Source organism: Odontomachus brunneus, unplaced genomic scaffold (assembly GCF_010583005.1).
Source record: "Odontomachus brunneus isolate Ranch 3 - 2012 unplaced genomic scaffold, Obru_v1 Obru_scaffold_132, whole genome shotgun sequence".
Classification (NCBI taxonomy): domain Eukaryota; kingdom Metazoa; phylum Arthropoda; class Insecta; order Hymenoptera; family Formicidae; genus Odontomachus; species Odontomachus brunneus.
Genome location: NW_022639582.1, coordinates 91,457 through 110,357, shown reverse-complemented (window position 1 = coordinate 110,357; position 18,901 = coordinate 91,457). Strand labels below are relative to the sequence as shown.

Sequence of the window (18,901 nt, the reverse complement as noted above, 5' to 3'; positions counted from 1 at the left end):
AGAGAGAGAGAGAGAGAGAGAGAGAGAGAGAGAGAGAGAGAGGATGTTATAATTTATTGATATCCCTGATTTATCGTGTCGAAAGTCGCGTAATATAAACAGTAAACCTTCCAGCTGTCTGTCGTGTCTGTTGTCGCTAAACTATCATCGAGCAGAAGCGCAAGACATGGATCACTAATGATTTTGCATTTAGACGGAACGATAGAGACAAGTTTGCGATAATTGTTCCTTAAGTAGCGTTTCAATTGCCCAAACGTACCGTTTTGCCGGAGTGTACCATCATGCACGTAATTTCCTCGAAAAGTTAGGTACTTTGCGTAATGGCAGCTCGAGCGTTAGTGCTTTTCATGTGCCGATACGCCGCTCCACGTAATAATGCGAACAATTTGCGCGGTGGAAGGAGAAACGTGCCGGTGCTTATTTTACGCAGAATTGAGTTTTTGCGGATTCTGGAATTGTTCGACAATCAGGAAGCGCATAAACGTCCATTTACGCAAGAAAATACCAAATAACTTTTTTTACGTGCACGTAAATGAATTGTACTGCAAGAAGAGAATATTACATAATTGTGTTTCTCTTTTATATAAATTCTTTTCAATTTTATTATATATATGTTCCTGGTAGGCTACAAGACAGTGAGCAGATTTCTAGCAGATTTCGCTAGAAATTCAGCAAGCGCAGTTTCATAGCGCATTTCAGTTGCTAAAATGCAAGTAGCAAAGCGAAAAGATAATGAATTACTGTAGAATGTTTATTTATTTCCTGGCTGCAAAATCGCGCGATGGTTTTTACCACAAAATTCCCTCCGTGTGCTAGTGAATTTCGTCACTTCATCACATGTAATGCGTACGCGTATCGACCAACTTTACACGAGCGAATACGGACACGTGCATTTAAATGTGTTCGCATTACTTATCGATATCTTCGCTAAGCGATATTCCATCGAGATAGCCCCCTTTCGTACAGAAATTGCTAGCAATAATTCTACAGATAACAATGCGGCTGCATATTCATGAAGGCACCGTACAAAACGCAATAGCCATTTATCCGTGGTTATACGGAAATTCGAAATTCGCGATCACCGCGAACTCAAAAATCGCGAAATGCCATTGCGGCCTGCGAATCCAACGAGTAATGCGCGGCTTGCTGATTCTGTCAATCGAATTGTCGTCTGGACAAAATCCGGACAGAATATTCGACGCGTCGATCTTTTTTTCTCCACTCTCTGAAATATCCGGTCGCGCGACGCGCCACCTAAATAAGCCACGACTTCGGGGAGAGTCTACAGTTTCAGCGAAATGTCTTTACATGATACCCACGTCCCGCAGACGGCGGCACAAGAGGGATTCGGAAACGCCATCCAGCCTTTTCGTATTCCCAGTAGTAAAAGATTCCTCGTACGCGACCAATCGTTCCTACGTACACGTAGTAAGTGTCTAGAAGTACCTACACGTGGATTCCCCATGCGTGCGTGCTCCAATTTCCGTTCAGCTTATGGGGCTGTGGCAACGAGGCGGAAGATTTTAAGAGAGTGGAGAAGAGAGAGAGAGAGGGAGAGAGAGAGAGAGAGGTCGAAATCAGAAAGATCAAAGTTACTCTCAGCACCGAATTTCGTGGAGTGAAATCTTACAGGAATCGTGCTCATTTCGTGTACATATCGACGTGCTCCGATCTGGACCGCTTGGATGGGGAAGTTCGTGAGCGTAAACCAAACTTCGATCATTTCCGCAAAACAATTTCGCGACGAGCTTATAGCCGTTACCGCGTACACACACGCTGTCCCGGAAACTTTGATGCAAAATCGGAAGAGGAGATCCTTCTCTCTCTCTCCCGTAGGAGGCTCCGTTTTGTTGCCTCCCTCCGGCGCCTCAGCCTGTCGTATTCTTTACGATTTTCGAAAGCCCTTCGCGCCGTCAGTATTAAGTTACGAAACTCGAAATACTTCGATACGTTGCTGCACGTTTTTCGCAGAGTTTATCTCGCGCCCCGGCGCGGGCAAACTCCAGAAATACATATTTCGTTGCTCGCTGCCGCGCAGCGCCGGTTATTTAGCGAGACAAATGTGCTACCCGCGCTCTCGTTGTTTCGCCAAAAAGCGAGTAGAATCGAGTGGAGCTTTCGATTTGGAACTGTGCCGGAGTCGGGAGGTGTCCAGCTATTACCAGAACGATGTCTCGTTATAGAAGTCGCGATGATCAATAAAAAAAGCCCGTAGAATCGCATGATACTTCTTATTAAATACTCTTTATTTCCTGGCCGCTCGCTACGCGCCGTCTCTCCCTTCGAGTCGAACGTATCACAGGAAGAGCGAGCCAGTTTCCATCGCGCGTGTATTGCGAAACGTGCGATTAAAATAACGTGACGCGCCGTACACCGTAGTATACATACGGCGTTGTTTCCCGACAATAAACTCGAGAGATTCATTTTCAGATATGTGCTGTACATATCGAGTGGTATCCGAAACTACTGAACTACGGGTGTACGCTCTATATCACATGATACATATTTTCCCGACCTAAGTGCTGTTCGTAGTGCAAAAGCGAAATTGATGTATTACCAGCCACGACCAGCAGCAGAACACCAACGCGTTCTAAATCGCTGTAGTCGTGGTATATGCTTTTACGTGCTGTTTCAGGCAGCTCTCTCTCTCTCTCTCTCTCTCTCTCTCTCTCTCTCGCTGCATCGGCATTATGATCATGACAGAAACTCGAGCGCATAATTCCGCGCGCTCGCGCGTCTTGTCTGACGTCTGGTATTATCCGCTTATCGGACGGGCCTGATGATGACTGATGGAAGTCGGCCTATTCGATTTGTCGTGACGCTGGAAGCTGAACGTCCGGCCGGACGACGGAAGCGGACGAGAGGGGGTGGAAAAGTGAAGTGGATCGCAATTACGGGGCTTCTGCCGCGACGTCCGTGGCGGGGCGTCAAGCGGGGAATTACCTCGTCTCGGACGACAATTAGTCCGGTTTCAAACTCACTCTCTCTCACTCTTTCGCTCTCATTCGCTCACATACCCACACACACACATACATTCTATCTCTCTCTCTCTCTTTCGTTCTCTCGCTCTCTGTTGCCTAACCGCTCTCCATTGTACAAGAGGAACTTTTTGCTGGGCCTGCGCGCGGCAGAAATAGAATTTCCGCCTCTTCCCCTACAGTCCCTTTAAATCTCATTTCGAGCGAACGTGTCTTCTCTGTCTATTTTCTACGGCGCGACTTTGTCGAAAGGAGCCTCGCCGCGAGAACGTTAACTCACCTCGATGTCGCGACACGATTTCTTCTTCTTAAACTACGTTCCCCTCCCGAATCTCTTCCTTTTTCTCTCTCTCTTTCTCCCTCACATTGTCTTTCTCCTTAGCCAACTTTGTATACGAATAACTCCATTAAATAAGTTTCGCTTCTTACGTCGTGCGGCGTTAGCGCGTGAATTATTACGGAGCGTGAGGCCACGGTGTTAATTTTCACCGCCGATGCCAATGAATTTCAGCGCGACGTGGAGTTTTATCGTTTGACAGGCACACATTGAAAGATAAACGGCGAAGTTTATCTCGTTCTCGACGGCGCTTGCACAGCACAAAAGCTATTCTCCGGCGTGTTTTCGAAGTTCGCGGCAGCCGAGGTGTCTTCTGACAATCAGAGTAAACGGAAGTTGAAGTCGGCGCGCGCGCGACAGCCACGGGCTGCTCGTGTGAACAACTAGTTACGAATGATAAAATAACAGAGCTCATTTAGTTCACTCACTCGCGCGTTCCGTTAATTGACGAGAGCCGGCATTGTGTTCTCCCGACAGGCAAACTTGGGTTATTTTCCTCCCATCGTTTCTCGCCCGGTCGTCAAGGTACGAGACAAACTGTACGTTTCCGCCAATCGTTTCGTAAAATCGACTTCACGCTTTATTATCTCCCGTATTTGTTCTCCGACTGACCTGCGCGAAAACACGCGGCAAATCCTTCAACCCGAGTACCCGATTCGATTGCAGCTACGATTACGGAGACTGCGTGCGACACAAGTTGGGTTATAACAGAAATGGCTGTCAATCTTTCGAACAGAAGCATTACGACTTCGATATTCCGTAACGGCCGATGTTATATCATCGAGACGGCAAAGAATTTAATTAGCTATGGATCCTCTCGTCAGAAACAATGCGATCAATCGCCTGGTGCTTGAGGACTACATCCGGTTAATTAAAGCTATTCGAACTTAGAAGTCGGAATAAAGGATCCCGGGAATCTCGGGAATTCGCTCGCGTTCCACGGTTCATTCTTCCGCGAGGAATTTGTTTTATCGGCTAAACTACTCCCATAAATTACTTTCTCCATGCGATCAGATAATGTCCTCAAATTCACGCGCGCAACTTCCGCTGTAGATCAATCTCCTCGCTTCCCGGGCCTCACTTCCCCTCACCACGCTAGTCGGATAGGCGACCGAGAGATTCCCATTACTTCGGGGAAACTGCGTTACATTACGCTGGGTCTTGAAAACAGATCGTTTTGGAAACTCGCGGAGCAGATTCGCGGTCCGCAATTGACCGACCCGGATTTGCGACCGACATTTTCGCGAGCGAGTCTATCCAATATTAGACGGTCTGGCCGATAATTGAATTATGAAACGTGTACCCGTTACCCCGCGCGATACAAGAGACCTCGCGCCGTATCATTGCGAGAGAGAAAATTAATTTCGCAAATCGTAGATTTCGCAAATTTGCAAATTTATAAACGTCCCTTTTCCGCACTGGCGTTATTACATTGCCGCAATGTTGCTAGTGCAGCGCGGGCACGGCGCACGTGAATAATTAAATTTTAAATAGAGAAAATAGAGCTTTAAAAATTAGACGAGAGTGCACGGGGCTGAATGATGCATCACGTGGATGCGTCAAAATGGAACAACGCCGGTGTCGAAAAATAAATGTTGGGACCGCGAATGGATGTGCTCGCGCGGACGCTGACGGTTAACAATTCATTCGCGGGCCGATCGATGCGACGTGTCGGAATTTTGAGCCCTCAAGGCGAAGAACGACGGCGGGACGCTCGATGTTAGGCTATTTACGTTCCCATCGGGAGTAGGACGGGCGTAAAAATGCTACAGGAATGCGGAGGCGTGTAGGAAACACAAAATTTCCATCGCGCCGCGTGTAAATGCGAGCCGCGGCCGGAAAAGAGACGGGTATATCACAGTAGACGGCTACCACGGAAATTGCCCACCTGCCCGGTTTCCACGATCTCTTCATCCCTCCCGCTCCCCTTCTCCTCTTCTCCCTCTGCCTCCGCCTCTCCCTGGTCCCTATTTCGACCCGCAGATGTATGATAAATCGAAGTGCATCGGGATACTTTCTCATTCGGAAAAAGAGATACGGCCGCGCGCGCATTGGAAATTTTTATCTCGCTCGCTGTGCTCTCGCCGCGAAATGTAAACCCAACTCGCTTATAATTAACTGTTATTATTAAAACTGTTATTATTAAGCGCCTCACAGCGAGATTATATTTACACTGTGCCGTAAAAATAATGACGTGTGCCGGAAGTGTCTCAGTTATTTTTTTTTTATTCCGTCTTTTTCCCTTCCCCCTGGTAATTTAATTCGCGAAATGTAAACAGGGAAATGTCGCTCGCGGGTCGCCTGCAAAATTGAAGGAACGAATAAATACGGGGTATAGGTGTGCTTTCCTGTCTTTTCAGGAGCAACAGCTCGACCCTTTCCCTTCAGATTGAATTATAGAAACGGGCGGCCAATCCTTTCAGCTTGCCCCCTATCGGCGATCAATATGTTATCGCGTAAGACGCGAAAAGGGGGATATCGATGGCGTGCTTATCAGACGGTGAACGTGAAAGAACGAGCTTTTACTTTAAATAGAAGTATCGTGTTGTTTGTAATTCTTTGCACGCACGCAAAAGTGCCTGTTCACAATTGCCGTATCGACGACTTTCCGACTTTTCCGTGATTATCTGGCAAGACAGTTTTTCTCTTGAGGAAAAAGGGACACTACTTGTCGCAGCCATCGTATACATGGAGAGAATATCGTAATTTTATTCCTATTCTATTTTCATTTCGTTTATTTTTTACTTTTTCATATATAAATTTTTTCTTAATTTTACTATGTTTTGCAAAACATAGTAAGTAAATAGTATATACTATGTTAGTGCAAAACTAAGAGCAAGTAAATAGTAAATTAATAAAATAATGAGTTTTGTTGGAAACAGCCAATTTTTGTAATAGCAGATTTGTAATAGCAGCCTAAAATTGCTGCGCAATGTGGAATGAAAGAATAATAAATTATTGCAGAATGTCGATTTATTCGCGGTCGCAAAATTCTCTAGTGTAATTTTACCATAAAATTTTCTCCGTGTATATTCTTCACATCTCCCCCTAATTTCGCATTGACCTTGCTTTTTCCGAGGGTGTTCTCGTAATGATTCCGAGGGTGTTCTGCGGATATTCTAGAACGATATTTTCCAGACTACCCCATAGAACCATGACCATCTCAGTAACACTGTCTCTCACGCTGTTTGCTCTAGTGCCGGTTCTATTATTACTATCCTCATACGCGGAGTGCGGTCTAAGAGGATATCACGCGACGGTAGGCCTGGCGGAGGTCCTGGAGAATATCGATCTTCCGCGGAAATCATCTTAATGATGGTTGTTCTGGCTGCTGTCGAATTAAGGTCAATAGCCAAGATGAATGAGGTTTATTCGATCTCGCCGCGGGATATTTGCGAATCCGTGGTGTGGTTATCTTGTTTTCCGGAAAGCGCCGTACGCTTTCTCCTTAAACTCGCCATTTCCTTCCCATTAGTCCTCGAATGATCGGATTGTGGATCGGGCGTTACATTGTTACGCTAAGTACACGTATCGAATTTTCCTCCGGAGTATTATCCGCATTAACCGCGGCGCGTATATCCCTCTGTGTGACACACGCTAGGCTCGCGCAACTAATGTCTCGTCGATTGGTTTAATCCACTTATCGGCGCGATGTCATTATTCCTACACTAATTATGTAATCATATCATGCGCCGCTGCAATAAACGAGCCAAAGTGTTCCGCGTGAACGCAATCGAAGCATAATTTATAATTGACATTTCAAAGAGCACCACGCGATGCACAACCCTTTGGCGAGTGCATCGCGCGGCACTGCAGCATGAGATTCTCCTTCTTTCAGCCTTTTCTTTCTTAATGGCAGAGAATTTAATCAAGGACTGGAGCGGCGGAGTAACGCAATGTCGATAAGCTGAGCGCTCTCCAGCGCAGCGTTACAAAATCTAAGCGGAGGATACCGGTTAAGAGATATGTGTTGGCACACGCGTCTCCCCGTATTACCAGATAGACCATAGGTATAAGGATGAAAATTAGGAGCGGTCTGAAGTTTGATAATTAAGAGAGCACTATTCGCTAGAGTGGTTTGTAAGTTACGATGGAGTGCGCGTGGTTTAGCTGGCGTTATCTTCTATATACGCGATCCCGGAGCCAGTGTGCACCTTAACTTCGACCTTCGATCCGGCCTCGTGGTCCTCCGCGCGCTCCTTGGCTCGCGCAGTTAATGCCACTCCTCTATCCTCTTAAGATATCGCATTATCACTAAGAAGCTTTCCGCGCGGGACGCAAACTCTCCGCAAGTATAAAAGTGGATCGGATTAAAACTTAACGTGGATCCTCGCATAATTGCATTTCTAACAAGCACGCCTATTGCGACCGGCGTCGAGGCGCGGTGGACCTTCCTCGATTACAACGGGGCTCCATTAAACGAAGTGTCGGGCCTGTCCGCCGGAGTCAAATCCTCCTTGCGGCGAAAACTCATTACAAAGTGGCGGAATTCGCTAGCTGCGCCAGTGATTATTAAAGTTAGATCGATGCATCAAACCGGTAACTCCGCTCGTCCAGCGCTAATCGTCCCTGTAGCGGATCGCGAATTAGATCAACTTGATGTAAACTGCGGTCCATTAATTTCAATACGCCCGAAAGATCGTGTCGAACGAGCGGGGTGCTGTGAATGTCCGGGCGGAGCTACTCTCGACTTGATAGACGTTCAATATCGAGCGAGAATTTAGATCAAGACGAGAGGTTATAATAGCCCCGGCGGCTTGTGTATGTACGCGCTTCCGACAAAAGGAACACGATCGAACGATGCATTTTCACACCTTGTTGTGCATGTAGATTCGCGATTCACCGCAGCACACGTCGCTATGTGTTGTTTAAACTCGCGCACCGGTCTATCCATTATCTGGCGTTCGGTACCGCGACTCTATCGCTCATAACTTCTAACTGGAGCCCGGCTCCGGTTGTTGAAGTTAACCGAAACTTATATCTAGTTTATGCACCTGTCTCTTCCCTCTTATAACCTCTGTAAACGCGCTCGCTCACGCTCATCGCGATCGCACTCACGGCTGCGGCCTTCCTACGCCGCAAGCTGCTATTTCTATGAGCGCCGTGAGATTGCAGCCGCCGTTAGAATTCGCAGCCCGGAGTACGGTCGAAGGGCGTATCAGCTTCACGCACCGCTGACATCATAATACCGGGTCGCGATTCATCGTTGTTAGCGCATCTTCTATTAAGATCTGTCGGTAACGAGCTCAACTTTCGACGACCAATTATCGCGCGGAATAGACTTTAGCGTGAGCATTCATGATCGTCCCAGCCAACCCTGTACCGATATTGAATACTGAGTTTCGAGCGCGCGGCTTCAGCACAGCTGTCGTCCTTAGACTCGCGAATCGTGGAAAAACGAGAAGAAAATATTCACGCTTCTCTTTTCTCGAAGGAGATATAATCGACGAAGAAATTAAATGGAAACTCTAAATTGAAACTCGTATTTCTACCCGAGACGTTTCTTCAGCGAATATATTTCACCTGAAAAGAATCGGCGATAATTATCCGAGCGATAATTATAACAATGAAGCCATTCGATCGCTGAAAATTCGATCTGTAAAATGTAGCGCGATTCATGAAAATAGTCACACCTCAGGATAATTTCCGTAATGTGCCATATGTCGTATGAACAACATCGTCGTTTAATTACAAACACAATGACGTATTTAGCGTCGCGTCAGTGTCAACGTATTACTTATGCAAACGCGAAACGGCGAGGTAACAATCTACCGACTACTATTTTAAGCAGTCCGCGCGCTTATTTCACGCTCACACGTTTATGATAGATAAGCATTCTCCTCATTGTTAATTAATCCACTGTTTGTTTGTGTTCCACGAGCACAATTCTTGCAAGTCGCGATAACTTGGTACTCCGATATTTCGCGCGCGGGGAGTCTAATAAAATTCCGTCTTTCCAGATAATCCACGGCGTGCACATCGAGCCTGCGCACGAAGTAAAGAAACGCAGCATCAGCCAGCCAGTTCGCATTCTGCTGTCTTACGACGAGAGCGTCTTCAGGTGAGTCTTCATGTGATATGTACGCGCGCACGTTTCCACGAGATTCGATGGGTTCGTAGACGGTATGAAATTACGGCGGGTTACTACGGATCGACTATATCGGGCCGCAAATCGAATTCACCTCGCAGCGCGACGAACTGCTCTAATTATCTAAAGCGGCAATCTCCTGTGAGCAATTGAAAATAGAGAAACTTGGCTCTAGCTTGATTTACGCGAATTCGAATGCTCTCTGGGACTCGCTAAATTCGTGCACGCGCCTTGAGCGCTCTCTGTCACCGCGACGACGCGATAGAATTTTCAGATACGAATTTTAGACACGAGCCAAGGAAGAATTATGCTCCTTCACGAGAACGAAACATGGAGGAGTCGACGTTCGGGAGGACGCGACGCAGAATCGCGAATTTCGCAAACTTCTCTCGTTACGCTTTAACCCGCGAATTTTTATGAAATTCGCGGCACGTTATGAGACAATAAGATTTCTCTGGGGTTGTAAATTTTACGCTCTGAAAAATGATTGTTTCACGCTCCGTGATTTCTACCTCACGCAACAATTAGTTCGCGGCGCACCTTCACGTGTGTAATTCATTCGAATAAACACGCCGTGTCGCCGCTGTGTCATCCGCTCGTCACGCCACTGCGTGTCTAATCCGCGTCGTTATACGTAACGCACATCTACGCTGGATCTTTCGCGCGGAGCTAATCTGCTAAAGTGCCCATAAATATTTCTCCGTTGCTTAATTCTCAAATGGCACGGCAGGAATTAACCCCAGCATTGCGTAATACTTCCGTTACCGTACGACGCTCTGGGGTTACCTGTCACCTGCCTGCGTCGTGAAAAGAACGATACGATCCGCCTCTCTCTCTTTCGCGCGCACAGAACAGTTCCTACCCGTAATTGCTTCCCGCCTGCTGCGGGCGTTATTTCTAATCCGCGCGAAAATTACTGTAACGACGTAAGACGTCCCTTAAACGATTACACCGCGAATATACGATCGGCCGTTCCCAAGGACTCTACTCGGATCGTGAAAGAGATACGGTCTACCATGAAAACCCCATCGCGAATTTCGATATTGCCGAGGTAATGTCTTCGAGGTAGCACGGCAGTGCTCGAGACGGCGAATTTTCTACAGTTATTATTATTATTTGTATTATCATCATCGTAAGGTTCTAATGCGCAGAGACACGTGCGCCTACGTGCACATCCCCGGTTACTTGGCTCGAGTAGCATTCCAGAAATTTAGGGACACTGCGAATAATCTTCATTGCGTGTCTCTCCCGGTGTCTTCTGCTGCAGTTGCCGCGGTAGGTAGGTAATGCGTTGAGACCGTAATAGCCGGAAACACGATAAGCAAAGATACGGTTACTACCGTCGGACGACGATTCCGCAGCAGCTGATGTGAAATGCAATATCGAGGTAGCGTATTATTATCGGAGCCGCACGACGATACTTGCACTCTAATGAACGACTATTGTGCACTCGCGACGAAATATATTTGTTGGTGCGCCATTTAGGGCGCGGAACAATCGATGCACTTGCATACGCGGTTATCGACGGAAAGAACTGCGTTGACGTTTCTGCGTTTCAACGGGAGTCGCGGTGAAATCGCGAACCGGTGAATCCTATGAAATTTCACCCGTTTCGTATTGCCAATCCTTTGTGATGATCATGTATTAAGTTAGTGCAAGCCAACTGTTCGTTTTTCTATTAAATTTCTATAGAAAGTTTGAATATTAAGAGGAAAATAGAATGTTTTCGTAAAGTGTATGGAGTTGATGTTCATTTTATTCGTGAAAACTATTAATCTTTCGAAATTGGATAATTTCGGTCTCTGTTTTGTTTGACAGACAAGACAAACCTCTTGCATCAACGTAATGCACGTCATTCGAAATGATGGTTGTGCAAACAACGGGTATCCACGTGGAGGGAATTTTGTAATAAAAGTAGAGGACTTTATAATCGAGGAATAGATCGACATTCTCTGCAGTAATTCACTATCCTTTCATTTCACACGCCTTATTTATATATTTGGGAACTGAAATGTGCTGTTAAAATACTTGCAATGTTTTTGGCGAGATTTATTACGTCCCTTAGCAAAATAGACTTTACTAAAGGTCTATTCCTGGTTTAATAAAAATATAGTAAAATAAAAAAAAATGTATCTGAAACAAGCTACAATATTCTCTCCGTGCAGAGAGCTTTATATTGCGTTGTAAATAATTTCGGATTTTTTCACGTAAAATAAAATGCTCGTATCTTTTTATTGTTATAATTTTACAAAATTACAATACACGCACTCGTTTCATCCGTGATCTTTTGCCACTCTTTGCACACGTTGCTTCATCAAACGACATAAAAGTACAATCGTTTTACCTGGAATATCCGAAATTACTGATTACACAACGCAATGAAATAATTTCTTTTTTATTGCGCGCTACTCTCGCACCCGTTTGTTCACGGCGCGAAGGAAACGACTTCGCCCTGCGCGTCATCGTCGCGCAGTTACTACGGCCACGATTTACCGACAATTTCTAAAACAATCGTTCCGAACGATCGTGGTGCAGCGCGGTACAACGCAGCGCAGCGCGCGACGCAATTTTGTTTCGATCTCACGTAGTACCCTCGAAAACGTTTCCATCGGATCCGTTCTCGCGATCGTCAGATAGCCGGCGCTGTACTACCGCGTGTCACGAAGTGCAACGCGGCGATGTAACCGTTGCGAAACGACTATTGCGGACTCTCCTATCTTGCCGGGCGATTCACAGACCATTGACCCGATCCGCAAGTATGATGCAGCGCTGCTGTACAAACGCCGTTCTGTTTTGTCGTCGCGAACATATAATTATGTCATAACGCCGACGCATATATTAACGATTTCGCGATACAGTAGCCCGCGACCGGAACACCGCCGCATTATGCCTGCTGGGATAAGATGGGGAAGCCTTCGCCAAGTCTGCCAAGGATTTCTTGGTGCGAAACTTTTTGCAGCAAGTGTGTGTGCGCGTGTGCATACAACGTTACTTGCATCGCGCGTAAAACCGGCAGCGCGATCCGGATATATGCGTGCGAAATGCTCGCGAGTCGACGTGCCATTCATCAGAGAGAATTCGGGAGAGAACAAATATCCATTAGCGCGACTTGCTAGCGCGCACGGTAGATTAGGATTAATAGGCAGCCGCTCTTCTCGCCGGAACATCGCGGAAACGATGTATAAAGTTTCGTTCGATACGATGGGTATGCGGCTAATGTGATTACGGATAAGCGTGAAGGAACGAAGCCAGCGGAGACGTTACCGAGGAGAGAGACATCCGCGTTACGTTGGAGAGAGACAGAGGGAAAGGTCACCGCCGTCAGGAGAGACGAGAACGGACATCTCAAGTGTACGTCATTTCGCGCAACGATGACGTGGGGGTATCGCGTAAGACCTAGTTTAAAGCGCCGACCGCGGCGACGGGGCAACTTTTAACTCCCGGAAGTTCAGTAGTTGTTAAATGCCGCCGTGGCACTCGGCGAAACTTTCCGAGTGTCGGCCTTCCCCTTCCTATCTCCCTCCCTCCCATCCTCCTAAGTTTCAACGTTGCATTAACCGCGCGTCTTGTGTTCCTTGGACGTGTATTCATCTGTAAACAAGATCTTAGCTATGCATAAAGGACTTTTCAGCGTAGTCAGTCTGCGCGTAAATATTGTAATATGGTGCTGACGGCGTCTCATTGAATAGACGACGGTTACCATGGATATCTAAAGAGTCCTCGCGTTAGCGAAGTTAAGACATCATCGTCGCTGTCGTCGCTGTTGTCGTCGTCGTCTGTTAACTGATTCGGGGATTCGATCGTCTGTTCTGCGCGCCCAGTTAAAGCCTTTTGATTGATCGTCGCGCTAGCAAAAATTTCGCGTGAGTTTCAAAAGAATTACAATTATGTCACGAACGTGTCGTGCTTCCGATCTCCAAACTGCGGTATAACATCGCTCCCAACTTTCGAGGTTTCGCGAGCTGGTGGAAGCCACACTCGTGGATACACATACATACACAGGCACTTGAACAGCTTCGCCGGTGGAATTTGATACGTCGCGACGACGACGTGTACGTACACGCGAACGCGAATCTGCCGCTATGCGCGTGATACAATCGCGGTACAGATGTGCGACGCCGCGTCATTACGCCGCAGCTTCCTGGGCAACGTCGTAACCTGTGACCCGCTCCGTTCGCGACGACGAAATCATCCGCGAACGCTCGCGGAGAAGAGCATTGACCTGGCGGTGTTTAACACACGGCGCGTCTCTCGTTGATTTCACTTTCTACATGCGGCCCGATACGGTCGGTCGAGTATTTACGAGTAGCGCGTTATCGCGATATTTTACGCCGCGATATCCGCGATTCCGTAGAAGCACGTGCTATTCTCCGACGTATATTTATTGCACGTGGTAAAATCCTTCATGAAATCTTGATTCCTCCGCTGGCCGACCTTGCGATCTGATGACGGACGGACACGTCAAATAGCAAGTTAACGCTTCGAGCGCAGTGTAGTGCAAATTTGCACTGTCGATTTCACCGAAAAGTGCACGGAGAAAAATAATTTTACTCTTTTAGTAAATTCGTCGTTGCTACTGCATATTCGTAGTGACGTAAAAAAATTTTTGTTGACGTAACTAATTTTACAAATTACTTGTTATTATAGCAGAAGTAGTTTCGTTGCTAGGATAGAAAAAATTTGTTGTATTTGTCGTAAGAATCACGTTAATTTGCTATCGATGCAAAATTCCTGGCAACGAAACTACTTCTGTTCTAATAACGAATAATTTGTAAAATTAGTTACGTCAACTAAATTTTTTTGATGTCACTACGAATATACAGTAGCGATAACGACGATTGTGCTGAAAGAGCAAAATTATTTTTTTTCCATGCATGTCCATCAGCAATAGCTCTTTATTGTGACAATTTGAAGCGCTGCTATCTCATTTAATAAAAAGTGTGCAAACCGTTTTGCAATCGAGCATACACAATACGGACACAGAATGGAATAGATAAATTTGAACGGACCTTTAAAGAATGTCGCAATGGCGACAGGCGTGTGAATTCGTGTGAATAAATTTCGAGAGCTGTTATCGCGTAAATTGTAAATCAGAATTGAGAAGCGTCGAAACGCTCTTACACGGTCCGGAGATGAAGCATTATTTCACATTGGAAATTAACAAAATCTCTTTACAAGTTACGCATATATTTCTGGACTGCTTGTGTATAATCCGCACCGAGCGGATTCAGTCATACGTGTATCGTTGACGCGCGAAAAATGTTTTTCAAAGAAAAGCAAAGCAAAGTTTCAGCGAGCCCAGCGAGCCGTGGCGTTTCATCAGCTATCTCATTTTCATCCTTCAATTTTGGAGTAAACGCGATATCATTTTCATACCGCGCATATTGTGCGTGACCATGTGGCGAAATGTTGACGAGTGCATGTTGCACGGGACGAAATTAGTTTGGAAAAACTGCACATATTCATACTCCGGGAACAATGTGTTATCAAACGGAATCGCAGATTGAAAACTCACGTTTGCTGGCGTTACATTTTTACACGTTGCTGCTTCCCGACATTATAACTCCTCATGCCCACACCCGCAAACGAGTGTGAGTTACAACGCGCAAGCGTGAAATAATAATAACGTGCAACGTAAACATAAAATTAATTAACGAATGAGCGAAAAGTTTAAAACGCGACGTTGTACTCGGGAGCAAAAATTCACCTCCCGGTGCACCAAATTTGTAATACGTATATACGAGATCGAGCGAATTTAGCGAGCATTAACTACCGCATTTGACTGGATAATAGATACATTAGCTCAGTGTGTGTGTTCGTGCGCGTGTCAGAGACATTTTATCCGTCGGGACCGCGTGGTCACCGACGCGACAGTCAAATATATTTCTCTTTATGCGGTAACGAGAGAGAGAGAGAGAGAGAGAGAGAGAGAGAGATGCGCAAATTTTACCATGTACGATCTGTGACTCTTTCTAGGATTTCACACCCGGTAACTTCCGTTATTAATTCATTATCTGTATGTGTTTGAAAATTTGACAAGAAGCCGCTTGTTATTCGCAGGTCGATTCGAACCACAATATTCGCGACGGCTATTATAATTGGCGATATATTTTTGTTTTTTTTCCTCGCAGGACGACGCGGTCATATTATATCGATAAAGCACCCGCGAGTATTACGCGTCTCCCGCTGCGGGCATAGAGCGTAGTCGCAAATAGCTGAAATCCGCGGTCACGTATGTGCATGTGTTTTACATTTCGGGATGTATTCCGGTCGGATGTGCGCGAGCTGATCCGATCGCACTCCGTTACATTCAGTTTGCATAAATAGGTGCACGGCCAAATAGATACGGATGAAATATATGCTTGAGAAGTCAATTCTCTCCGCGCGTTTGATCCTTGCGTCGTAATATTCGCATTTATATTTCCTGTTTTGTAGAAAGTACACGAACAATTAAGTATAATTTTGTGTTTATACAGAGTTCTCATGGAAATTTCTACCCGTATTAATAGTTGTCAGCTGAAACTATGAGATACTCAGACTTTTATTTAGAATTAGTTCCAAATGTTTCAGTTGCATCACGATATGTATGACGACTGTATCTGCAGTCGTGATTCAACTAAAAAACTCTCATCAAACTCTGAATTCGAATCTGAATATCTCGCTTGAGACGAGTTCCAAGTAATATTTATTAATACTTATAGAGCCTGATCTACAATGTGCCTTTTACTTCCTGCCTCTTGTTCTCTATCTTTTTCCGGCTGAAGGCTTAAGTCAAGAAAGAAATAAAGAGCGAGAAACGGGAATCAAAGAGCACATTGTTGATCTGGGTTAAGAGTCTTCTAAATCCTCGACAAATGACAACAGAAACGAATCCTCTTTACTTCTAGCGTGCACTTCGAGATCTTTCCGTCGCGAAACGCATCGAGAGATTCGGATGAACGACAAAGTGACGCGACTTTAACTTCAAGCTGATCGAGGGAGATACGTTCAATTTTCGGCGAATTGCGATACGTCCGAATTTCGGTTGCACTTTTCCCCCCTTGCACTAGACTAGAACACTGTCCCTTGTAATTAATCGCGTTTCCTCGTTACCGATAATTAATCCCGTGTCGCTCGTACGCGGCGAAATGAAAAAAAGCTCGAATTAACCGGCGAGGAGAGATCCATCGATATTGTCGCTACCCGACCGTGGAGCGATTCCTCCCGGGAGATCGTGGCCGGCGAGAGCCGTCCCGACAGAAAGCGGCGAAATTTTCGCTGTGTAGTGTCCAAAATTTGGCCACATGCCAGAGGAACCGCAGTGACGTTGTATAAAAGCCCACTCGCAGTTACGCGGCCTTATTGAATTTCGGCATCGGTATATCGGCACTGGAAATGGAGCTCTCAATCTACGGGTTTATCCGCGCCGCGCCGCGTGTACTCTTATTCTCCGGATACGATCGTTGAATATCGCGGCATGAATACACCGGAATCAATCCGTGACACGGTCCAAATGCTAAAGGTAAAGAATCCAACGTAGCTAACTGAACACGTCCGCTACCGCGATTCATTTGATAGGGAGAAATTCTCCCCGCAACCTACCCTATGTTCTGTTTTTTTTACTTCGTAAATAACTCGGTAAATTTTCGATACTTTTGGGGTAGTTTGATAACTAAATTTTCGATAGTTTTCTAAGGAAAAAAGTATACCATCAGTCGGCACAAAATACAGACAATTCATTTCAGAGGTTTCTCGAGTACGCGCTGCGATTATCGCAGTAACAATCTTTCTTTCGGAATAATTTTTTGGTTGAATGCACGACCAATTTGTTATTCGGTGTACAATCACTTCATTGTCGCAAGTGATACCGCTAAAGAATGAGGATTGTGTCTCGTTAATCCTTCTCAACTCGGCTCGCACACAGGACTCTTTGTTAACTATTTTACGCGGTCGGAACGAGACGAGCGCCCTTACGATCTATTATTTTTCATTTCGGCAATAATGCGAGCACTCCACGGTGGAACGCGCATAACTCACGCTCGAGACATGAGTAACAGAAGCGCGGGAACTTTCGCGTTACCCGGAAAGCGCGTGGGATGCACACAATCTTCGTTATAATTGCGCATATTGGAATTCCGCAGCGCTACAAGGCGCGGCACCCTCGGCAGTTCGTTAAACACGAGCGGATAATATCTCGAGTTTGAAAGTTAGAATGTGTCTGCCACCTATAAAGCAATAGACAATGTGTTATGCCCTCGCGACATTTCTCTTCGGCCTCGGATCGATCTCAACTGTCTCTTCTTCGTGAAGAAGAATTCGTACTTCCGTTTTACCGCCTATAAAACACGATCGCCGCGATGTTGGTCGCGACGTTCGTCGCATTGCGTCAAGAGACACTTTCGACTTTATTTTCTCTCTCATTCTCTCTCTACTCAGCGGGAATACCACTTTGTTCGACTTGCCGCGATTACCCCCGTAGCTGTCGCTGCTCCTTCAGCGGCAGCAGCACGAGTCCTTCGACCTCGCTCAACCCTCACACCTGCGATCTACCTTCCCGGACTTGCACGCGGTAGTGGATTAATAACTGGATTGAACCATGCCGACGGTTCACGGAAACTTGAATTCGCCGATGAAGACGAGTTCGCGGAATATAACGAAGCGGATTCTTAGAGACTCACTTGTTTCCGAAACTTATATAAATCAATTTGAATGGCTCTTAATGACATCTTGCCTTGATTAGGGCGCATAGTATCCGCGCCCGATATTGATTATTTGGAACGTAGCTCCCGGGGAATTCGCGGCGCTGCCACAAACGGATATTTCTATCTTCGCGCTTTCAACCAGCCGCTTGCTTCGGTATTAAGTAGGAAGTTCTGGATTCATATCGACGTTACACCTCCAAAATTAAAGCCGCGCCTCGCATGCCCGCATGGGAGCGCGGTATAGAAAATAACCGTCTCGACTTTACGGCCGTGTGTGGGTGCGCGTGTATCATCTCCGCTTTCAGCGAGGGAGTCGGAGATAACAGGCACGTGAAAAAGAAATGAGGACATCCGTGTTTCTCGTGTGAATTTTCACGTACACTCATACACACACGTGCACACACACATATTTGGGGGGGGGGTTCTCCGTTTATAAAATATAAGCGGACCGCTCATTCGACCGACCGACTCTCGGGTGGGCGCGCTTGTGCGCAATTTTCTTAGACAAGTTTACAAGAAAGTTTCTCACAGGGGTAGTGGTTATTGTGCCGCTATATTTCTCTCACTTTAAACGGAGAATTTCGTTACTGTCCGGTTTGTTACTTGCGAAACAGAGTTCCCAGCAAATTGGTTTATATCACTATATCAAAAGAGAGCGAGGCTGTTTTCAATCAGACAGAAATATTTGCACGAATCTCAATTAGACATGCGCTATCAATATTGAGAGTGATATTAAACGCGACACTGCGCGAAACTGCACAGCTCTGTCGAGTTATTAAGTTTTGCAACAACGGCCGACTCGGAATAGCAATTTATT

General features: G+C 46.0%; 1 protein-coding gene and 1 long non-coding RNA gene across 2 annotated transcripts in view; one reads left to right on the top strand and one right to left on the bottom strand.

Annotated features, from left to right (window-relative positions):
* LOC116850045 (leishmanolysin-like peptidase) overlaps positions 1-9,389 on the top strand; it is a 158,012-nt gene extending 148,623 nt beyond the window's left edge. Inside the window, exon 3 of the mRNA XM_032827840.1 lies at positions 9,276-9,389. Coding sequence (XP_032683731.1) covers positions 9,276-9,380 — 105 coding nt within the window. The 3' untranslated portion in view covers positions 9,381-9,389. The remainder of the gene's footprint in view (positions 1-9,275) is intronic.
* LOC116850047 overlaps positions 1-18,901 on the bottom strand; it is a 56,556-nt gene that overhangs the window by 24,722 nt on the left and 12,933 nt on the right. The window lies entirely within an intron of this gene.